The sequence below is a fragment of the Harmonia axyridis genome, chromosome 4 (genome assembly GCF_914767665.1).
Source record: "Harmonia axyridis chromosome 4, icHarAxyr1.1, whole genome shotgun sequence".
In the NCBI taxonomy this organism is placed as follows: Eukaryota; Metazoa; Arthropoda; class Insecta; order Coleoptera; family Coccinellidae; genus Harmonia; species Harmonia axyridis.
This window is the reverse complement of record NC_059504.1, coordinates 20665681-20689813: the sequence shown is the minus strand read 5'-3', so window position 1 is coordinate 20689813 and position 24133 is coordinate 20665681. Positions and strand designations below refer to the sequence as shown.

General features: G+C 35.6%; 3 protein-coding genes across 8 annotated transcripts in view; 1 reads left to right on the top strand and 2 right to left on the bottom strand.

The window, feature by feature from the left end:
- Nucleotides 1-492, bottom strand: part of LOC123678199 (probable ubiquitin carboxyl-terminal hydrolase FAF-X) — a 31298-nt gene extending 30806 nt beyond the window's left edge. Inside the window, exon 1 of one of the 3 annotated variants that reach the window (XM_045615092.1) lies at nucleotides 392-492. The gene's annotated coding sequence lies outside the window, so the exon portion shown is untranslated. Of the gene's footprint in view, nucleotides 1-186; nucleotides 330-391 lie in introns of those variants that run through there. The other 2 variants (XM_045615093.1, XM_045615091.1) reach the window with 2 other exon arrangements.
- LOC123678200 (PR domain zinc finger protein 5-like) lies at nucleotides 191-12214 on the top strand. 4 transcript variants are annotated; one of them, XM_045615095.1, is made up of 9 exons: nucleotides 944-1222; nucleotides 1279-1593; nucleotides 1662-1809; nucleotides 2179-2360; nucleotides 2498-2908; nucleotides 3052-3525; nucleotides 4598-5246; nucleotides 6367-6463; nucleotides 8710-12214. In XM_045615095.1, exons 1-8 carry the CDS (start codon nucleotides 1103-1105, stop codon nucleotides 6414-6416), a joined length of 2349 nt encoding a protein of 782 aa, XP_045471051.1. In that variant the 5' UTR covers nucleotides 944-1102; the 3' UTR covers nucleotides 6417-6463; nucleotides 8710-12214. The 4 variants fall into 4 exon arrangements, with proteins under 4 accessions (XP_045471053.1, XP_045471051.1, XP_045471052.1 ...); XM_045615096.1 differs by having other exon boundaries at nucleotides 6385-6463; nucleotides 8710-8844; XM_045615097.1 differs by lacking the exons at nucleotides 944-1222; nucleotides 6367-6463; nucleotides 8710-12214 and adding exons at nucleotides 191-326; nucleotides 5659-5921.
- On the bottom strand, nucleotides 6430-23787 carry LOC123678202 (cryptochrome-1-like). The gene is made up of 7 exons (XM_045615099.1): nucleotides 23393-23787; nucleotides 19801-20114; nucleotides 17076-17557; nucleotides 13890-14245; nucleotides 12223-12363; nucleotides 8730-8881; nucleotides 6430-6733 (listed from the first exon to the last, which is right to left on the bottom strand). The coding sequence occupies exons 2-7, from the start codon at nucleotides 20022-20024 to the stop codon at nucleotides 6460-6462; spliced, it is 1629 nt and encodes a 542-aa protein (XP_045471055.1). The 5' UTR covers nucleotides 20025-20114; nucleotides 23393-23787; the 3' UTR covers nucleotides 6430-6459.
- Nucleotides 23788-24133: the final 346 nt, after the last annotated feature.

The following is a 24133-nucleotide window of genomic DNA, read 5'->3' as shown; positions in this document are numbered from 1 at the left end:
AAGATGGAATTCAGTTGATGTGAACCAAAATAGTTTAAATGAATTTCATTTGGAATTGTCGGATTAACTTATCTAGAATTTGGGAATTAAATACCCTTTCGGTATTGACAAATGTCACTTTGAAAATAAAATGGGAGTGACGTTAGTTATGACAATTTTTGGAGTGTTTGAGATGAAAATGTTTACCCATATGCATATTATCAGTAAAACGGAAAGTTTCTAGATAGTTGATATACTCCTTTAATTGCCGAGGAGCTTTTTCGTCTATGACAATCGTAAGCAGTGAAGTTAATTCACCGGCACACACAAAATGGCGACCTAAATTGGTAAAGTAGTTGAAGTTTACTAGCACATATCAAAACAAAACAATGATAAAAGCTTCGGCATTTACTTCAAACAATAAAATAATACGAATCTGCTGGGATGAACACCATAAAAATTCTTTAGTGTGTTGACGTACAAAATACCTGCAGGCACGTCGTGATTTGCAAAATACCAACTTTTATTGTAATTTGTACGATTGTTTTTGTTGTGGCTATACTGCTATCTGTCAAATGATTCTATGTTTGAATAAGCATAATTTTCAAACCTTAATGCAAAAACCCTTGATTCATAAAAATTATTGAAGAATGTGTTGTTATATTGAATAATAGGCGCGTTTTGAAGATATTTAAACTAATTCATATTCTCCCTAAGTATTTTGTGATTCTCATGATAAAAGTACTCTGCAAAAATTTCTGTAAAAATGAATTATCTCAACATATAAAAATTATAAATCTTTATATATTGTTTTATAAGAAGCATACATATTTTCGATGAATTTGCGAAGGCAAGAATGTCTCAGGACTACTAGAATCTGATTTTTTGAGAAAACTCATCAATTTCATAGAAGAAAGATCTTGACATTTCTCATAATCTATAGTAGTTGTGTGTTATGTTCAATGATCTTATGATATCATTGGTTATGTTTATATTTTGCAACCTTTTGAAAACAAATTATTTCATATCAATTGATATCAATCAGAATAAAATTTTTGAAATAATTCTAAACCTTATCTAAATTTAGAAGATTTCCGAATTAACTAATTCTCCGTCAATCAAAATGGTACTCAATGAAAATGAAGGGGAATTAAGTAACATTGTGAACGAGGAAAAACGTATATGTGCAATATGTGGATCAACATCTACTACATCTTGTGATTGTACTAATGTTACTAGTCATGTAATTTGGAAATTTAAATTTTTTTCGGAATGCAATATTTTTTATGAAAATTTCAGATTTTAAATAGAACAACAGCAACCAAGGCGCAATTATCATTACCAGATGGTTTTATGGTCTATCATTTGGCTGATGGAACATACAGGGTAATAACTAATAAGTTCATAAAAAAAGGAACATGTCTAGGCCCTCTAGAAGCTGCGAAAAGTATTACATTGAATCCAGCTATTCACTTTCCTTTGAAAATTTTTCCTGCTGGTGAAGATGATTTCTTGGAATATTATCTAGATACATTGAATGAGGAAACCTCTACTTGGATGATGTTCATTCCACCAGCCGAAAATTATGAAGAACAGAATTTGATGTGCTATCAGGTATATATAAAAAATATAAAAGAGACATAAATGTATAATTGATTTTTCTTATCTTCTGTAAATTTCAGGAAGGGCAGTGTATTTATTATTTAACCGTAAAAGATATAATTGAGAATGAAGCACTAAAAGTTTGGTATTCCCCTTATTATGCATCGAAAATGGGTAAAAAGTTATTAGAAGAAAATGTAGTTGAAAATAAGCCACCAGATGCTGCAGGTGAACCTATTTATCTGAATTGGCGAAAATATAATTCTTTGAGTACTTGTTCTAACAAAGGAGTAGACACAACTTGTGTGACTATAGCAATAAGTCCCAGCATGAGTTTTTACACTGACTGCCGCTTCCTGGATGACTATGGAAGCAATTTGTTTGTAGAAATGAATGAAGAGGTAGTAGGGAGTAAATGCTCGAAAAAATAGAATTATGTTTTTCTTATAATGAACCCTAGGAAGCTCCTATGATTTTTCTATAAAATAAGTTTTGTTTCATGGTGACCTAGAATGCGGTGGTCAGCTCTGAAACATATGGCTATTTTCACACTGGTGCTAAAGAAGGTATCTTTCTCATATTTTTCCTATTTTTCAGCTTTAAATGAATTAGTGAAATCACAACAAAATATTCCTGACTTAGACAGTTGGACTTGTAAATTCTGTAATATAAATATTAATATGGTTACAAAATTTGCTGGTCATTTGATCAAAGAATATTACAGTGCACATCGTAATAAAACATGTCCAGCATGTAAAAGGAATTTCAAAACTAAGAAGGTAATTTTTACAACTATGCTTGCCTTAAATTCTTAATTATTTTAGTGTTTTAAAACATTTTGTTCATTAATTTTACAATTGATCTGCAGATTGTTTGTCTAAAATATCAATGATATGAGATTAACTTTTTATTTTAGTGTGTATGTGAACATATGAAGTTGGTAGAAGATTCATCTAGTAATAAAATAAACTTGGCAATGAGTAGAGCAATTGAAGCAATGTTAGATCAAAACAGCAATAGGGAGATATCACTTGGAGATCCTTTATTGAATAGCACTGGTTGTATAGACCAACTAGATAATTCTGATTTAATAATACCAACTTTGAGTCAGATGAATGAAGAAGATTCGCAAATTTTAAATTTGAACTCTGAAAACTTATTGATATCAGAGGATTTTGATGAATTAGATTATTTTGATTTTGAAATTGAAGAAGTGAAAGGAGGAATCGACTGTGATATTTGTTTCAAGAACTTCTCCAAATTACCCTATCTCATTCAACATTTGAGATCTCATAGAGGGGATTACTATTGCTCGAGCTGCAACAAGGTCATTATGAATTCATATTGAGTTTAATTTTTTATCTTGTGGTCTTATCTTCAATATTATTTTGAATTTATTTACAATTGGCAGATTTCAATTGAATAAGATCATTTTCCATTTGTGCATTATTAAAAATGACTTCTTTATAGGTTTTCAGCAGAAAAGAAAATTTAACATACCATTCTTGCAACAGAACTTTCATTCTTGAATGTTCATCGTGCAATCTTACTTTTTCCCAGAAAAAATACTATAATAGGCACATGGATGCAGTGCATGAACAGAAATACAAGTGCAATGATTGCAATAAAATCTGTATGAATATGCATGAACTGAAATATCACAAATGCAAGCAGAAAGAATATCAGTGTCAATTCTATGTATGTGAATTCTGCAAAAAGTTATTCTCGAATCAGGCATCGCTGAAAGCACACATTTCGAAAAAACATATAAATGAGAGAATCTTTATGTGTGAGTATTGTTCGAAGCAGTATTCCACAAAATTCGCATGTGAAATGCATCTTAGAACTCATGACAAACCTCAATTCAAATGTGAAACTTGCCACAAAGAATTTCATCGCAAAGATGTTCTCAAGGTGCACATAGAATCTGTACATGATGACAAGGTATGTAGAAATACAAGATCTTGTGTATTTTCATTTTATTCTACTTAATTTTTTCTGTCTTATTTTACGCTTATGGTGAAGAACAAACTACGGTTCACTTTTTAATAATAAACATAATTCTATGATAAATACTTACCAAAAAAAAATGAGAAAAGCTGTGGTGTAATGTCAGTATATTTAACTTGTTTATTCAAATTAATTTTTTCACGGAATTTTGCATGTAGTTTTTTGCTTCAATGAACTTCATTCTGTCCACAAATTTGAAGTTAGAACTACTTGCTCTGAGACATGCAATAAAGACATAAAATGACGTGATAATCTCAACACAATATCATTTATAACTTTTTTGGAAAAATTTTCTCTTGAAAATGAACAAGCATAAAAATAATAAATACATGTTTGAAAGGTTCCATGTTTCCTTTTTGGATTTATCCCATGACATATGGGCAAAATATTCTATTGATATCCATTTCTATATTTAAGTTCAATCAAATTTCAATTTTTTTAATTCTTCTTCTTCTATATATTTTAAGCCGGTGGCTTGTATTTCCCAATTGGGAGATTGACGTCCACGAGTCCTTCCACCGTTTAGGCGGTCTTCCCAGCGGTCGACGTGTTCCCGGTTTTCCATCCCTTATTATTATGGCAATTCTTTCGTCATCCATCCTTTCCACATGGGCATTCCAAAATCTTCTTCTATTGCGGCCCCATCGAACTATATCTGGAACTTCACACTCGTTGCGGATGTCTTCATTTCTCTTTTTATCTCGTAATGTGAAGCCTAGGATGTTTCTGAGTACTTTCATTTCGGTAGTTCGCAGTGCATTCTTCATCACCTTGGTGTCGGCTCTCGTTTCTATTGCGTACGTCATCATTGGTCTCACAATAGTCTTATATATTCTGGATTAGAATTTTTCCACATGTGTTTGTTGTTCCATACAATGTCTCTGAGAGCACCCGATATCCTTTCCGCCTTGTTTGTTTGGTCTTTAATTTCTCTGGTTCTGTCCTGATTAGATGTTATTTTAAATTTTTTTAATTATTACCTGTATTATTAGGTTTCAATTTTTAGGAATTTGAATGTGATATATGTATGAAAAAATTCAAATCCAAGAAAAATCTCTCAAAACATAAAAATATTCATACAAATATTGAATACAACTGTCCTTTTTGTGAATCTTCGTTTAATAACAAGTATAGCCTAACAAGACATCAGAAGGTACATGAAAAAAATGAGGAAATTTCAAAACCTTACAGTTGTTCTATTTGTAACATAAAGATGAAAATGAAAAGTTCACTTTTGAGGCATATCCAGAAAAAACACAATACGCCAAAATTAATCTCACAGAAAGCTCCTGATTCAGTTCCACAGAAAGCTCCTGAACAGACTAAAACTGTACAAAAAGAAGACGCACTGCAGTTTTTAGGAGACGATCTGGATCTCCTGACTGATTCACAAGACAACATTGACTTGATTAATGATGTAGATATGAATGAGTTAGAAAGAAAGCATATTCAAGTGATCGATAATATTCTACTAAAAAAAAGTGAAGAAATGGGACTTGGAGTTAATACTTACACTTTGAATTCGAACGATGTTAAATCAATGTCCTCCTCAAAGTTGAACAAGGATGAAATATCTTGTACAGATAGGATGGAACAAGAAGAGGTTTTTTTGACAATCCCGGACTTGATGGATATTGAAAATGATATAATTTTGGGTGAGCATCTGTATTGGCATGTTTTACATGATTTTTATTTGAAGCATGATAATCTATTTCTTTGAACTTAGCCAATTGAGAAATGAAAAAATTAGTTATGTCCTGAGACTACACAACATAGTATCAGGAATTGATCATTTCAATAGTCTGTTTACAGGGATTGTTGCAATTCCATTTATAATTAGATATTTATGACATATTCTGTTCTTGATTATGTTATTATAAAAATCACACAAAACACACTTGACAAAATGAAGAACTGTAAACAACATATTAAGCTCAAACATTTTGTAAAAAGAAATTCTTTTAAACGTTGTAGCAAAATTCAAAAAATCCTTAACTGCAATGCTATAAATTAATTTTATTATCTGTTTTTGTGAGATTATTATTGAAGTAAGTATAAAATTTTTAGGAGATGAAGATTTCATTAAAGATTTAGATATTTTGTTTTCATTGGAATCAGGAAGTATTTGAAGAATGATCCATCGTAACGGAACAGAGTTTTCTAATAGAGACGTTTTATTGAAGACGTAGCAGCAATCGTATTTAAATCGATATTTTAAACAGTCATCATTTGTAATTGTTTGGATTCACTATTTTGCATGGTCAAATATGGCGCTCCAACAGTAATAGTTATTATGCAAAAATTTTATAAAAAACTATATTTTCTTACAATCTGCAAGATGCTCTCATTAATTATGATCCTTCAAAATTGTTATATTTGTGAATGTAGTTGTATTTTATTCTAAAGTTTTACTGAAATTGATATAGTTATTGGTTATGATTTATTTTTGTATTTTACCAATTGCATATTACATTTTTACTTTTGTATTGCAAATATAAAACTTAATTAATTTGACTACTTCTGTGTTTGCTACTTTTGAAGTAAATTTCTTGTATTGAATTGACATAATGAATAAATTTGAACATTATGAGAAGAGTTATTTGCAGATTCTGTTTCTAAGAAATTAAAAGATAATCATAGTTTTTTCAAGAAATTATCTCTGTAGAAGAAGCTGACTTCAGCTGGCATTATAATATATTTAGGTGCAAAAATAACTCTAGCTAATAAACAATTTTTATGGATCCCAAATAGTATCTGTTTTGTATCTAATTCCAGAAACATCGGCTTTTCTAGGAAAGTTATGTGGAGTGGAGAATAGAAAATGAAACACATTTCCAATTATTATTCATCTTCCTTATTAACATCTGATCAGGTATGTACAAATTGATTAGAACTTTTACAATTTCCCGATAATTGAGTCCCATATTCATCACTATTTTCGATATTCTGATAATTCTTGAGTTGTCGATATACTTGCTTCATACGCTGTACATTGATCCTGCTGACCAAAGCATGGTTCACCATCGGCAGTGGGTAATCTTTTCCTATCACACATTTCGCTGCTTTCTGGACCGTATCTGGCGCAGTCCACGGATCGTGAATGTATTTTATTGGCATGTTTCTCAGAACGCTTATGTATTTTCTGGAATTCAATGTTATCGAATCACTACAGGATGGGCCACGGTCGATGGTACCCTAGACTTTTACGGAGAAGGGAAGGTACGATTTTATTGAAAATTTGGTTTCTTGGGTAGGAACCACTGCTCTATCGATCTTAAATATTTTCAGCGCTGTAGTGTTGCCGCTTATATCAAAAAGTACTAACAGCTTTAATATTTCAAATAGAACACCCTGCATATTATTACTTTTTTCGGTTTGACGTAGCCTCTTGATTAATTATGCATTAACTCCCTTGATCCTATCTAGCAAAACATAGCTTCAATTAAACATTCATCACTTCGGTATTTGGAATCCTAGAAAGCTGAAATTTTGGGTGTATTACCAATATCCAGTGTATCATTTATGTGCAATAAAATGCAGGGTTTTTTGAAATCACAGGCATCAACGAGACGCATTGAAATGATAAAAACTGCGTTTTTCAAATGAAATGACATACATCTTATGATGTATGTCATTTCAAGATGTATTAGATATATAGATAACAGGCCAATTGAAAAGTCCCCGGTCTACCATAGTAAAAGACATTTTGTTGGCAAAATTCGATTTTATTATTCACCATAGTTGCCATCGACGGCGATACAGCGATTATAGCGATCTTCCAACTTTTCGATACCATTTTTGTATTACGATTTGTCTTTCGCTTCAAAATAGGCCTCAGTTTCGGCGATTACTTCTTCATTGGCGCTGAATTTCTTTCCAGCGAGCATTCTTTTGAGGTCTGAGAACTGGAAAAAGTCGTTGAGGGCCAGATCTGGCGAATAAGGTGGATGCAGAAGCAATTCGAAGCCCAATTCATGCAATTTTGCCATTCATTGATTTTTGACACGGCTCATTGTCTTGATGAAACAGCACCTTTTCATTCTTCAAATGGGGCCATTTTTTAAAAATTTCATCCTTTAAACGATCCAATAACGCTATATAATAATCGCTATTGATGGTCTGGCCCTTTTGGAGGTTATCAACGAATATACCTTGCGCATCCCAGAATACTCATGTCATAATCTTGCCAGCTGACTGTTGTGTTTTTCCTCGCTTTGGATTCGGTTCACTTGTGCTGTCCACTCAGCTGACTCTCGATTGAACTCCGGAGTGAAATTACAGAGCCATGTTTCATCCATCGTCACATATCGAAACAAAAATTCAGGTTTATTGCATTTAAACAGCTTCAAACACTGCTCAGAATCATTAACACGTTGTTGCTTTTGATCGATTGTGAGCTCGCGCGGCACCCATTTTGCACACAGCTTTCTCATGCACAAATATTCGTGAATGATATGATGTACACGTTCAGATGATATCTTTACAAGGTCTGCTATCTCGATCTACTTCACTTTACGGTCATTCAAAATTATTTTGTGAACTTTTTTGATATTTTCGTCGGTGACAGCCCCTTTTGGGCATCTACTGCGTTCGCCGTCTTCGGTGCTCATTTCTCCACGTTTAAACTTAGCATATCAATCAATGATGGTTGATTTTCCTGGTGCAGATCCCGGAAACTCTTCATCAAGCCAAGATTTTGCTTCAACTGTATTTTTTCCCTTCAAAAAGCAATATTTTATCAGCACACGAAATTGTTTTTTTTCATCTTTTTTCAAATAACAAAAGTAGCTACACTGACAATGCAATATCTCACAAACTAATGGTCGGACTACTGTCAAATTTTGACTTGTATTGTTTAAGGTTGGTACTAAAAATCATATGGATTTAATACTAGCACCACCATCTGTGCATCAGACTAGGGAATTTTCAATTGGCCTAATAGAAGTTTTCGAAAAGAAATTTTATTTTCTTTGGTTCTTTGGTTTATTTGGTTCTTACCCAAGATTCAATTTTCAAGAAAATCATACCTTCCGTTCTTCGTAAGAGTCTGGGGTACCATCGACCATGCATGCCCCACCCTGTATACTGCTTGACCTTATTAATTTTGACATATTTCAGTTCGCTTATAGAGGACAAACCTGATGTAATCCCCGTTTGGATCGGCTTTCCTTCCAAACTTGACGGGACAATAACAGTGGGAGAATTGTTGGAAGAAACTAGAGCAGGATAACCACATCCAGGTTCCCGCATTCACCGACCAATCTGCGTCCAGGAGTAATTCCTCGAATACCTGGAAATTTATTGGGATTGGAAAACAACTCTAATGTACGTTAGTTACGGGTAGCTTCCACATCTCAACGGTCTAGCTCTTCACAGTACTGATCACAAACTCACTTTTGTTTTATTTAAGAAAAGTTGGTTTTATTATAATAGCATACAAAATTATTTTCTATAAGCTAATTAGTTTATTAGCAAAAGACTTCAATACACCCAATTCAGCGAGATGAGGACTCTTTCAATGAAAAGATCTTTTTATCCTCATCTGAGGTCAATAGGTCAGGTCATCTCAAGTGTCTCAAATGTTTGAATGAAAAAATTTATGTGTGATTCTAGCCTGTAATAGTAATCACCATATCGGTTTTTGGCCCAGACCAACCATTACCTTATATGGAGCAGGGCATGTATTTTATTGCTCTGAGCTCTTAAGTGTCTAGGATACGAAGCTTAGAAGCATGTTTCCACGCAGAACGAGAAGGAGACTGTATAATAGACGCCCATTCACACCAGTGGCGGCCGCTCAGAGGAGGCAGAGGAGGCCGGGCCTCCCCAAATTTTACCGCATTATATTTAATTCTTAGTTCAAGTCCAACTATATTATGTTAACCTAAATCAATAGAATATTCAAATTTCTGGATACTTTTTACCCCAATATTTCATCATATTTATACATTCTCCGCAACAGACTCCAAAACTGAGAAGATTGCGCATCGCTGCACCGTACTACAGGCATGCGATGCGCTAAAGAATACAGCAGACTCCAGACGCGGGTCGCGGAGGCCCAATTCCTCTCTAGTCGCGTTTGTCTTGAACGTAGAATTTCAAATTTCTTCCGATACGAAGCTCCGGCCACTCTAAATTCGAGCTGGATATCACGTGACGGAGGCCCTGTCTCCGTTGACCGTAAGCATAAATATTCGTTTAACCCAAACGGCCCGAACATGATCCACGGCGATTAACGATGGGTCTATATCAGCTGTTTCTGTTTATTAGCGCCAGAATTAGGGAAAGATAAAGATAGGTCAGTACTTTTTATTCCTTTCGGCGTGTGGTTTGTGGTTTCGTGTTAGGATTGTTCGGCAAAGTTTGTAGGTAAGGAAGGATATTGGCTGGCTATTCAGATATATTTTATCGAGAAAAATGGAAACGGAAACGTCGGAAACTAGAAATGAAAATGATAGTGTCAGTAGGGAACTCAGAGTTACTGAAGATATTGTAGAATTTATTTTGATTAAAAAGTTCAGCCAAATGCCTTACGATGACAAAATTTTCATTACCAAAACTATAAAAACACCTCAGCCTGCTATGCAAAATTTAATTGTCAATTCCAGGCATAATCGTTCCTTCTGCGTCCAATGGTACAATAAATGCGAGTGGCTGACCGGAAGTACAGTTCGGAATGAATTATTTTGTTGGTTTTGTTTACTTTTCTCCGACGATTCAGAAAACAATGTGTGGTCAAAATTAGGGTATTCGGATTTAAAAAATTTACAGAGGTCTATTGAAAGACATGGCAGATCAAAATCTCATTTAGGCGCATCAATTAAATTTAAATTGTTCGGAAAACTCAATATTGTGAATTCACTTGATCAGGGTCATAGGCAAACTATCATAGATCATAACGAAAAGGTCAAAGAAAACAGGGATATTTTGAAAAGATTACTTGACGCAGTTATGTTCCTTTGTTTTCAAGAATTGCCGTTTAGAGGACATGATGAAAGTGTAGATTCGGATAATAGGGGAAATTTTGAAGAGCTATTGTGTTTCATTAGCCGCTATGATTCAAAATTAGAAAAGTTTTTGAATGATGCCACTGTTTTCTCTGGGACGTCAAAATCTATTCAAAACTATTTGATCGAAGCGGTTAGTTTTGTAGCGCGGAGTAAAATTGAGGCGGAATTGCAAAATTCATTGTTTTTTGCCTGGCAAGCAGATGAAACGGTAGACATTACATGTAGCTCGCAGTTGTCCATAGTTTTTAGATATGTAAATAAGGAGGGGCAAATAGTTGAAAGATTTGCAGGATTTTTTGCAGACGCAGGTCGAACTGCCGATTCCTTATTCAAATTTTTGACAGAAACGTTCAACAAATTAAATTTAGAAAAAAAATTGATAGCGCAGACGTATGATGGAGCTTCAGTTATGGCAGGTCATTTAAATGGACTGCAGGCAAACATTAAAAATATCGCCCCTCAGGCACTTTTCACGCATTGCTATGCTCACGCACTAAATTTAGTGTTAAGTAAAGCTTGCTCGGGTAGTATCAAAGAATGTAAAATTTTTTTTGCAAATTTGTCTGGTTTTTCTTTATTTTTTTCCAAATCTTCTAAAAGAACAGAGGTTCTCAATGCAGTAGGGTCCAATCGATTACCATCAAATGTGCCGCATTTGAAGGTGGAATTTTACATCTAGGATTGTTTTCACAGTATTTTCAAACAGGGACAAGTTAATAGAAGTTTTTGACCATTTTATAAACCACGAAGATTTCAAACATGATCAGCAGACAATCAGAGAAGCGATTGGGTTGAAGAAATATCTTAATGATCCAGAATTCATTTTTCTTTTACATACATTCAAATTCATTTTCGAACACACTGACGTAGTATTTTCAATTTTACAGAATAAAATGACGGATATTTCATATGCCAAAAAACGCTTGATCACATTAATGAACACATTGCAAGATTTTAGAAATAATGAAATTAATCTCATGCCGATGAGCCGCAGTCAAAAAGAAGAGAAACTACCTTTAATCTCCCAAATGTAATACAAAATTATCGCCAAATATTTAATGAAATTTTAGATACAATTAACAATCAAATTCGAATCAGGTTTTCAGATTTAGATAAATTAGAGTTTTTCGATTTAGTTAGGAAAGACAAATTCAATTCATATTGTAAGGAATTTCCGGAAACATTATTTGGCTCTCTAGTAAATCATTATTCTTTCTTTGACCCAATAGCACTACGTAATGAATTAATAACTGTTTATGATGATGGTGAATTATTCAAAAATTGTGAAACATCTGCGGAAATGATTGCATTTATCTTCAACAAGTAATACACTAGTGGTATACCTATTTTTTTTGCTTGGCCTCCTCTGAATGAAAGCTCACGAGCCGCCACTGATTCACACCCCTCTGTGACCACTCGTTACTCCACCTTGATATTTTGAAATGTGGGAGCTAGACCTGTATGTGTACCCTGTTCTGTCCCTGTATGTGTACACATATTGCTGCAGCGTACTCAAAATGGTTTCTAAAGTAAACTTGGAACTAAATTTTCAGTATAAATTAAACTGATGATGAAATTAAACAAAATGAAATAAATTTTTCGTTAAGAATGCATATCAAACCTTCATTCCTTCCTCCCAAGAAATCCAGAGATCTCCCCTGGTGAGAAAACACGCCACAGCGTGTCTGGCTAAATGGTGAATCCACCCTTCCTGTCTCAATTGGGTCATGATGGCATCTATCCAAGGAAATCCAGTTTGACCCTAAAATGACGGATGGAAGTGAAAAAACAATTTGAATGAGATCTCTTATTTAATTTGCAAGGAATAATGATGTCGATTCAGTCTTAAAAACTAAGAAATATATTATAAAATCGTGGATTTAGAAATGTGTGCTGTCATGAAACAAGGATACTGCAAAAATTGTGTTCATAAGGATTGTATTATTTTTTTATGGATGGTGATTTTTGCCAACATCGTACACTTTTAAAGAATAATTCATTAGCATTATACTGGAGATACATTACTAACTGAACATTAATGACAGAAATTGCATTTAAAAAAAAACAAGACATTGGTATTGAATACATAGTAAAAACAATGCTTAAACTGCCCTTATCGGCTTTTGGCGTATTGATCGGATACAAGGGAGCAAGCACAGGCCAGGATCATTTTTGAACAAGCTGGATATGTCGAAGCTTGCCATGGTATCCTCGTTGAAGATTTCCTGTGTGCGCATGGTTTCTATGAAATGTTCCGTATTTTTGACCATTGATGTTGTATGGCCTCGTAGAGGTGATATTATCTCTACAAAAAAGGATGGTGCGTACCAAACAGACCTAGTTTGGCAAACGGTTCTTCTCAGAACCAAATACATAATCTGTCTTTCCCAGGACTACCCCCGTGAAGACTGCAAGCGGTCTTTTTTTTTTTGGACTGCAGCTTTATCGACCCCATCTTGTGTTACCTCTGACGGTTGAGCATCGCCGGCAACGATTTGAGTGGTGCAGAGAACGTCAACATTGGAATGTGCAATGGCATCAGGTCGTCTTTTCTGATGAATGGTCGTTTATCCTTGGGTGCACATAATGGCCGAAGAAGGGTTAGACGACGTCGGGGAGAAAGACGTGAACCTCAGTTTGATGTTGAGGGTCATGTACACTGAACAGTAGGCGTTATGGTATGAGGTGCTATTGCACATGCAAGTAGGTCTTTATTCGAGGTAACAGAACAGCGCTGCGTTACCTTGAAGGAATAGTGGAGCCATATGTTCTCCCTTACCTTAACAGGCTCGAGAATCCAATATTTCAGCGAAATAATGCCAGACCTCATGTTGCCAGAGTTAGTTTGAACTTTTTCGAAGCGACTCATGTGAATCTTTTGTGATGGCCGCCCAGATTCCCCGATCTTTCGCCCATAGAGCATGTTCGGACATCATGGGTAATTTACCCCAGCCCCCACGGACTTTGGCGGCTCTGAGACATGAAGCTTGTGACGTGTTGGGGAGTGTATAGATAATCGCGGTGAACAAATACATTATCAACAAATTTATTAAACAGCTCCCTTGGGTGTTGCACTTTCTTTGTCAGTTAGTATATTTGGATGCGTTTTCATACAAACTCCTATCTGTTTCAATCCGATTCCTGGGATGAAAGCTCTATTTTTATGAGGACATGCAGTTTGAAAATAATATGCATATATGAGATTCCATAGCAGTTAATTATAAGGATCTATAGTTTTCAGTCTGCACTCCGTGCATAAATTGATAATAACAAACCAAGAAGACTTACATTCGCCCATTTGGCCAGAGCTTCAGCATTATGATCCCATGGTATCTGCACACAGATCGGGTTTCCCAACATCTTGTCGAAGTTTGGGTTTTTCGTGGCAGCGCAATAGAAGAATTCCCTCCACAGTAATTGACCATGAAGAGACAAGGGAGGTCGGGCGTTCTTTATTTTTCTGTAGAGATCGGTGAGTCGATAGTAAAATAATCTGGTTGATAAACAACCGAATCTGAGGTAGGGGGAAAGGCCGGTTCTGGAGGATAATAACGATTGAGGGGTCATCTTGGGCATGCCAAAAGAGGCTACCCAAGCTTTCCTGTCCAAGTGTCGTTCGAGTCTTTTCAGGGCTTCACTTTCTCCTAGAAAAATAAAACAAATAATAATAATGTCCCGGAAGTAATTGCACATACCCTTATCAGTTATCAGAGTTAGAGTAGGACTAGGGGAGTACAAATTGACTATAAAAGATTAATTTCTGCCTTATTTCCTCAGAAAGTTACAGGGTGAGTTTCCATATTCATGGAAATAATGAAACCAACGTCAGAACTTATCAATCTGCAGAATTTATTGAAACTTGGGATGTTATTGACACATGCCGCGGTCGAGTCAGAGAGATATTAATTGTTGCAATATTCCAGGACTCATTTTTCCTCATTTGAAGTGTTCAAGTTAAAAATATCACTTTCAATTTCGAATTCAAAATCATTGTTGAGGTTTCCAAAGAGAGAATAATTTAAGCTTTAATACGAGATATTAGGCCAATTGAAAAGTCCCCGGTCTGATGCTCAGATGGCGGTGCTAGTATTAAATCCATATGAATTTTAGTTAGTACCAACCTTCAAACGGTACGTATCAAATTTGAAAGCAGTCCGGCCATTAGTTTGCGAGATATTGCGTTGTGAGTGTAGCTACTTTTGTTATTTGAAAAAGATGTAAAAAAAATAATTTTTTCGGCAACCGTCTGGGAAGTGCTCACTTCCCGGACGCTTTTTCTCTGAGAAAGTAGCATTTCCCGGCCTAGTCCGGAAAGTACGTACTTCCCGGACTAGGCCGGAAAAGAATCATAGAAACCATAGCAACCGAGATAACGGCTGACAGTTCATATAAAATTAGTTGTCAAAAATTTGCATGTTTTTTGATCGCAATCGCAATAAAATATGGAAAGCAGCAGCGATAGTGTTATTTTACTTGGTTGCCGAAAAAATATTGTACGCAACACGCCCGAAAATGGTTTTTTTGGACTCACAGACTTTCAGGACTCGCTTACGCTCGTCCTGGAATTTTGTCTATTCGTCCAAAAAAACCCTATTTTCCGGACTTGTTACGTAAATTACTATTATGTGCTGATAAATATTGCTTTTCGAATGAAAAAAATACAGTTGAAGCAAAATCTTGGCTCGATGAAGAGTTTCCGGGGTCTGCACCAGGAAATTAAACCATCATTGATTGGGTATGCTAAGTTTAAATGTGGTGAAACGAACACCGAAGACGGCGAACGTAGTGAACGCCCCGACGAAAAAATTAAAAAAGTTCACAAAATAATTTTGAATGACCGTAAAGTGAATTTGATCGAGATAGCAGACATTGCGAAGATATCATCTGAAAGTGTACATCATATCATTCACGAATATTTGTACATGAGAAAGCTGTGTGCAAAATGGGTGTCGCGCGAGCTCACAATCCATCAAAAGCAACAACTTGTTAATGATTCTGAGCAGGGTTTAAAGATATTTAAGTGCAATAAACCTGAATTTTCGCTTCGATATGTGACAATGGATGAAACATGGCTCCATCAATTCACTCCGGAGTCCAATCGACAGCCAGCTGAGTGGACTGTATACGATGAACCGAATACAAAGCGAGGAAAAACACAACAGTCAGCTGGCAAAGTTAAGACATCAGTATAATATTCATTGATTACCTTCTAAAGGGCCAGACCATCAACAGCGATTATTATATGTATAGCGTTATTGGATCATTTAAAGGATGAAATCGTTAAAAACGGCCCAATTTGAAGAAAAAAAGTTGCTGTTTCATCAAGACAATAAGCCGTGTCACAAATCAATGAAAACAATGGAAAAGTTGCATGAATTGGCCTTCGAATTGCTTCTGTATCCACCGTATTCGCCAGATCTGGCCCCCAGCGACATTTTTCTGTTCTCAGACCACAAAAGAATGCTCGCTGGAGAGAAATTTAGCGCCATTGAAGAAGAAATCGCCGAAACTGAAGCCTTTTTTGAAGCAAAAGACAAATCGTATTACAAAAATGGTATCGAAAAGTTGGAAGATCGCTTATAATCGCTGTATTGCCTCCAAAGGCAACTATGTTGAATAATAAAATCGAATTTTGCCAAAAAATGTGTCAATAATTATTGCAATATTCCAGGACTCATTATTTCCATTTGAAGTGTTCAGGTTAAAAATATCGCTTTGCATTTCGAATTCGAAATCATTGTTGAGGTTTCCAAAGAGAATAAATTCAGTTTTAATATGAGATATCCCTAATGCCCGCCACTCACGAAGCGTTTCTTCCAGCGTTTGGTAGCTAGCGTCGAAGAGATTCCAGTCGGGCAGTCAAGTTCATACTCTGATTTACAGTCGTACGGCCGTGTCCCGAGCTGTCTGACTGGAATCTCTTCGACGCTAGCTACCAAACGCTGGAAGAAACGCTTCGTGAGTGGCGGGCATCAAAGTTGTCACATCTATCATTCTTTTTTTATGAATTTTGAAATTCGAAAAACGATAAAGCTTCAGTGAAACTTCGAAAATGGGGGGCGTTGTCCATAGACAAACTAATCTAGTTTATCCACAGCCGTCTTTATAGACGTCCAATAAAGACGAAAAGGGTTTATCTATGGCGCTGACAAATATATTGCCACCGGCTCAATAATAGATACGGCTCTGAGGAATCACCCTCATTCTCTCCTGTTCGATTTTTTTATTTTGCCATGGAAATTGTTCCCTGGCATCGAGAAAGGACTGCGAACTTAAAACAAGCACGCTGTAGTGATTGTAGAGCAAGGATCATCATGCAAGTATGATGAATTTTGAAGGTTATTGAGTTTGTAATGAAAAATGTTCAAGAAATTTCTTATACCTACAACAGTAGCTAGAGCCGACTAGAGAAAAAATATTTTTTCATTTCACTATTAGAAATGAAAGAACTATAGAAAAAGTAGAAACAAATACCTCCTATCCATACTGGTGGTGGCAATGCCAAAGTATCGAATCCTAATTGCTCCAATGAGGGCACTCCAAATTCGTAATCGTGATTGTTCATGAAGGGTGTCTTCAGATCGTCCCTAGTGTCTGACTTGAATGGCTCAGGGATAGGTTCATCCGGAGTGCCCATAGAAGATAACACATCTAAAAACTGATGATACGTTATGGGTGCCATACCGCCATTCTTGTCTATGATCGTCTGCAAATCGTACAATGTGTGCGACACCCTCTGTACCACAGTGATCCCAAGCTCGTTGCAAAGGGCTATTATATTATTGTCTCTAACTTGACCGAAAGGTTCTGGGTCCTCTTCGAAACTGAGACACGTTGTGCCCCATGCCTTGAACAGTTTGGGCAATGCGTCTGCCGGCTGACCTCTCACTACAAACAGTCTAGAATTGAACTTCTTCAAGCTTCGATCTAAATCGTCCAGACATTGCAGCAAAAACCTGAAACAAAACGTAATGTTTTTTCGGGTACAGAAGAACAAGGCTGTAATTAAGAAGTTTGGGAAAGAGGATGGCGATGCCCAAACTCCAAATTATATTAGGTGTACAACTTTGCTTCCTCCGTTTTGCAATAGATGGTAGTCGAAATAAATAAATCGTAGATGTCATACAATAATCTTAGGTATTTGTAAACATAACGCCATCGAACCAGCTTACGATCCAAATTCTCGTTATTTGCGGGAGGTTTTAATTTCTGCTTTAACTTGAAGAAATCTGCGGCTGAGGCTCATCGAATGCTCTCAAATACCTATGGTGAGGCGGCTTTTAGTGAAATAACGTACTGAGAGTGGTTTTAACGCTTGCAGAACGATGATTTTTGACGTCGAAGACCAGCGGCGAAAGAGAGATTTTCGAAGAAGCAGAATTGGAGGCATAAATTGATCATACTCGTGTCAAACGCCACAAGAATTGAAGGACCATTAGGAGTGACGCAACAAGCCATTTCAAAATACCTGAAAGACATGAGAATGATTCAGAAGCAAAGAAATTGGGTGCCGTACCAGTTGAAGCCGAGAGATGTTGAACGGCGTTTATTTGCTTGTGAACAGCTGTTTACAAGGCAGAGACGAGGTTTCTTCATCACATTGTGACTGTAGACGAAAAATGGATTCATTACGATAATCCCAAGCGTAGAAAATCATGGGGATATCCCGGATATGCTTTCACGTCTACAGACGAACCGAATATTCACGCTTCCAAGGCTATTTGGTGAGACCAGGTTGGCGTAGTGTATTATGTGTTGTTAAAACCGACTGGAACAATCAGAGGCGATCGTTATCGAACGCAATAATGCGTTTGAGCCGAGCATTGAAAGACAAACGGCAATACAACGAGAGACATGATAAAGTGATTTTACAGCGCGACAATGCTCGATCCCATGTTGCGAAAGTGGTCAAGATATATTTGGAAACGTTGAAATGGGAAATTCTACCCCACCCGTCATATCCTCCAGACATTGCTCCCTCGGACTATCACTGGCTGACCAGCACTTCTGATCTTATGAAGAAGTGAAAAATTGGATCGATTCGTGGATGGCTTAGAAATATGACCAGTTTTTTCAACGCGGGGTTCGTACGCTGCCGAAAGATGGGAGAAAGTAGTGGCCAGCGATGCAGAATACTTCGAATCATAAATGTATCACCAGTTTTTTTACAATAAAGCCTCGAATTTCGGAAAAAAAAACGGCGGAAGCAAAGTTGTACTCCTATGTACAGGGTGGACAAATAAGCGAGGTAAGCGGCCATAAGTCCAGAACGCCTGAAGCTATCGCTTTGCGACCTTCTGGTTTTTTCATACAAATTTGATAGGATTTCTGTTTTTGTCAGAACCTAAAGACACAATTTGGTTTTTCGCAGTGTATCAGTTGAAGAATATCTTCCTTCGGCCATAACTTTGGAACGCCTGAAACTATCGCTTTGCGACCTTCAGGTTTTTTAATGCAAATTTGATTGAACTTCTGTTTCTGTTAAGAACATCCTATCATTACATTTGAGATTTCGGAGTAAAATGAACAAAACAATGAACTTCTGACTTAGCGCCCCCTATCGAAAGAGCCAAAAACAAATTTATCATGAGTATATTTTGTCCTCAATCAAGATATTATCTCTTAGACGAGATCTAATTTGCTCAAAAATGTTGAGCCAAACTGAAGTTACAGGCATTTCAATCAGTCAGAATTGTCCCTTTCCCCCACCCTTATTTTATGTCGTAAAATTGAAAGTGACAATTCAAAAAGATTGAGAATTTTCCAAGGATTACAGGGATGATTTTTTTTCTTCAACTTTATATGAAACATTTTCGAGTTAAATTCATTTTTCTACTCGACGATAGCTATTATGAGAGGTATGAACTTCAAAACAATTTCCAGTGTGTTTTCTTGTACACTTTAGTGGTAAAAATTTTTACCGCAAGTCTCTACGATGAGTGGATCCTGAGATATAGCCGCTTACCTCGCTTATTTACCCACCCTGTACATTCAAAAATATAACCCTTTTTCAATTAATCAAAAAACAATACCTTCATTTGAAATTAACCGGTAACCATTTTCCTACATTTAGGTGTCTAGTCCTTTCAGAAAAAAATAGACTTGTGAAAAAAAACTCTTGTATTGTACACCACGAACGAATTACTGGCCAAGAAAAAACCCTTATTCCAAGTGAAAAGAAAGAGTTTATTTCACTCACCTCCATTTATTAATCCCAACATTTGAAGATCCTGCAAACCAGGGATCGAGAACAAAGACGCATCGGAAGGTTTTCGCATTTCTCAGGCCTGCCTGCAAGGCTGGATTGTCATGAAATCGTAGTCCTTTCCTGAACCAATGTACTGTATGCTTATCTTTTTCTTTGGATGCCATTCCGATGCTATAATTGCCAGAATGAAGATCTGCTCTTTCATTTTCATTCATTTATTCCGTTATCTGCAGGCTTCTCTTGGAACAGAAATCGTGAAAATTCAGCAATTGGATTTATCCCAATGACGGGATCTCAAGGAGTACCTAAAATTATTGATACTTTAGAACAGGGATCACCAGTTGGTCAGTTCAAAATGAATATATAGGTATACAGGCTGTTTCCAAATTAGGCGTGAACCTTGGAGAGTGTGTTAGTATGATGCATTTGCTGTCGTTTCTGTCATATTTAGTGATAACCAAACAGTTTTCGAGATATTTGAGTTTTTGTGATTTTTGAAAGATTTCCCACCTTACTTCGTTTTTTTTTTCGATTTTTCTACTTTGACCAAATTTGATTATAATTTCGGAATTTTTTTTATTGGCCAGCGAGAAGGCCGGACCTAACACCATTAGAATAGACGAAGCAGCGAGAAGATTGAGAGTAAATTTCAGGCAGAAAGAAACAACTGCAGAAAAAAGAAAGAGGGCACGTGCTTGAATAAGGAATGGTAGAGATCATTTCAAACATAATTCATGAATACATTTTTTGTGAAATTTCGAGTTTAATTGCAAAAAAAATTCAATTCAATACTTTCCTTTTTTTTACTTCTTTCCCCTTTCGAATCAAAATCTGCTGAAACAAAACTAGTGCCTGCATTCTAATGAATACTTTTTCAGGAATTGAAGACTGAATTTGGCAAGTTTCAAAAATTATTTTATCATACCTAAATTGTTGAATTGCACGCAAATGGAAACACCCTGTATATGAGCCGGGGTCCGTGTTGTGGGAATTATTGAAAATTGGATGAGCTTGGGGTAGGAGGATGGTAATATAGGGATGGTTTAACAATCAAAATCCAAAATATCAATAATTTTATACGGAATTCTTCACAAAGATGAAAGAATATCCGAATATTTATGTTTCAAATGGTCTTGGGAGAAATTTCCATTTGTGTTGCAGCTTTATTACTCCCGAAAATATTTGTAGCTTCATTGCTCCATTCACCATCGGGCTAAAGACAGTGAATATTATACTGAGAAATTCCAGAACGATCTTAATTTTCTTGAAATCGGCAAATATTTTTTAATGATGTAAGTCTTGACCAATCGCAATCTCATTACAATTGATAACAGATGCGCAAAAACAGCAAAACTATGATTTCTGGTATTCAACCTTATTTTTATAACAAAAAAGGAGAGGATATTTTCATAACTCAAATATTTCGAAAACTGTTAATTTTCGGTCATCAATAAATATGGCTTAATCGACAACTGTAGAGTGATACTAACACCTCCTTCAAGTTTCATGTCTAATTTGGAGACAACCCCTATATTCGAAAAAGTTTCTTCATAATGGCCGTTTGAATTTCTAGAAATGTTATTTTTAGCACCCTATTTTCAATCTGCACATAACAGTTGAAATTAGAGCGGTTATGCAAGGAATATACATTTGATCAGCATCACGTGTTCTACAACATGAAAACAATTCTATCAAATTCACCGAAAACCAATTTCCCTTTGATGTGGTGCGTGGTCCCTTTTTTTCTATCAAGCCATCCTCAAATTTTACGGTTAAATATGAGGGACCACATTCTTTCCCAGATATTTTGTGATCTAAATCTTGAATTTCATTCAAAATAATGAACAGTAGTGTAGGGGAGAGCGGGGTTGGAAGTTCCCGGGGTAAGTTGTTTCGATGGAAATAACTTTGTAACGAAAAAAGATAGCAAGACATGCAAAATATGCTTCTGAAGCACCAAGTGGAGTGCCAATTTGGCAGTCATTTTTATTACTCTGGTGACGGTGGTTGAGGGGTTGTGTGCACGTGCTCTCGAAACGTCACGTAAGTGTAAGTTTTCATGTTTGAACTATCTGGTCTATCTTTGTTAATTATAAACCTATTCATGCGTAAATTTCCCAAATTGTAGTTACATAAGTAAGGCATCTTATTGCTTGTGTATTGTTTTAATTGATTTTGTTAGTTTGCCGGTATGTCAGTCTTCGTACCTATATAAAACTTATTTGGAGTCATAAGTTCCTTTCTGGAGGGTCTGGTTGTTCCTCGGAAAAACTGACCCCAATCGACTTTAAATCGTATCTAAAATTCTCATGACAGATTTTTATTTTATTTTAAGGATCTGAAACTACAAGCGAAAGACAGAAAGGTAAGACCTCCGAGAAAATTGTTACATAAAGCTGCCTCTGCTGTTATCAAGGACGCGGAAAACCTGTTAAAACTGTCTCAAGAGAAATTGAAATTTCCCTATGACCTTACATCAACTTCTAGAGAACGACGATTACGAAAAACGGCTATTTTACCAGACTCTCAAGAAAAAATTTATTGACTAAAGAACAGGCAACAAAAAAGACAAAGCAGATGAAGACATTACAAGGACTGGAACAGAAAAAACCAAGATACAAGAAAAATAAATGGCAAAGGCAAGGGGAAAGGTGAAGCAGATTATCAGTATCAGAAAGAAGCAAAATGCAAGATAGCGAAAGAGACAGTGGTTATGATCTGGAATGGTATCTACTGCATAATTTTTTTATGATTCATATTCAAATTCTCGACCAAGAGAACAGTGGATAGAATGTACCATACCATGTGTAAAAATTGGGCTTCTACCAAATATTTAGATGGAAATGATAAAGTTATTTATGTGTCCTAATTATTGTGAATGATGAATAAGATTGCTGATGAATAAAAATGGAGATTTCCAAAGTTGATTACAACTGGAAGACTGCTGACTAATGATTTTAATTTTAATTAAAATTTAATTTAATTTAATTTTGATTGAAATTTACCTGAATTAAAAGTTCATCTAGCAGTAACCAGTTATATTTTTCATTTTGAAAGTATATTTAGACATTTGATAATATTTGTAGGTGCTACAGATTTCAATTTTATTTCAACTAAATAAAAAAGTTTATATAAACCAGTAATATAATATTTTGTTGTTGTTTTTTAGTTCAGTTCTGCATAAAATAAACTTAACATACAAAGGTTGATGGAAATAATGGTTTCATTCAATGCAACCTTCATTATTTCAACAAAATATTGTCAAAATCTCAGCGGAACAATTTGCCCCAAAAGTGGAACAACTCGCCCCAAAGTGGGGTTGAATGCTCCGAAATTTTACAGACATTTGCTCCTGCAAAAAAACTATTGAGATATCAGTAAAAGAGGCTATAATATTTATAAAAACGATAAATATCCGTTCGAGATTATTTTATGTTGAAAATGATTTAATTATTTATTATTTGAAAATCAGCCCCGCTCTCCTCTAAAATTGGCACTCTAGAGAAAAAAACTTCTGAAATTAGAAGTTGATATTTCGAAGTTTTATTGTTGAAATATTGATAATAAATTTTAAAGTACTCACTTGACAAGTGATCCGAGTAAACCAGAGATATAATTTCCTTTCTAATCGATATTCAAAACAATCCTACAATATAGATTCAAATAAAAATAAATACGATTTGGGTGGAAAAGAGGAACACATCTCCCATTTTTAATGCCGATTATATAGAATGGGTGAAAATAACTGTACCTACGTACTTAAAACTATTTGATTGACGAATGAATGAGCCTCTTCATCATATCTGGAACCCACGTCGAGAAAAACGTGACAAGAAAAATACTAAGCTCTGATTGGATGTAAGGGAAGGGTGGAAAACGGTTATCACGTTGCAGGAAATAATGTAACGTTTCTTTATATACAGGGGTTGACTACCAAATATTCCTCTGAATCGAATTTGAATATTTTGAACAACTTTTCATACAACCCACAGTATAATACTTACAGTTGTATACAGGGTGAATCAATAGTGGTCGATCGTTTTCGCGATTATTCTTGGAAATTTTGGGCTACGAGAATGTTTCAAATTTTGACGGAATCGACAGTACTCAGCGCATAAGCTTGAATTATTTTTGGCTCCATAGGCTGGTTCAAAAGTGGTGAAACATAATACCACCCTGTTTTTTTTAATGAGAATGTACAAAATTTATATAATACTTTATAAGCTCCATGAGATTCTGATTACGAAATGTACCACTTGTTATCTCTCATCTGTGGTACTTTTTGAAGTAGTCCACTTCTTTCGACAAAGTTCATCGAGATAAT

Bases quoted from the DNA above. Each gene is read 5' to 3' on its own strand.
- LOC123678200 (XM_045615094.1), top strand. From the start codon at position 1,103: ATGGTACTCAATGAAAATGAAGGGGAATTAAGTAACATTGTGAACGAG. The intron at 1,594-1,661 runs GTATATATAAAA...TGTAAATTTCAG, and splicing joins AGAATTTGATGTGCTATCAG to GAAGGGCAGTGTATTTATTA. The intron at 2,909-3,051 runs GTCATTATGAAT...ACTTCTTTATAG, and splicing joins ATTGCTCGAGCTGCAACAAG to GTTTTCAGCAGAAAAGAAAA.
- LOC123678202 (XM_045615099.1), bottom strand. From the start codon at position 20,024: ATGAATGAAAATGAAAGAGCAGATCTTCATTCTGGCAATTATAGCATC. The intron at 14,246-17,075 runs GTATTTGTTTCT...TTATTTTTCTAG, and splicing joins ACCACCAGTATGGATAGGAG to GAGAAAGTGAAGCCCTGAAA. The intron at 6,734-8,729 runs GTTTGTCCTCTA...ATTGAATTCCAG, and splicing joins CCAAACGGGGATTACATCAG to AAAATACATAAGCGTTCTGA.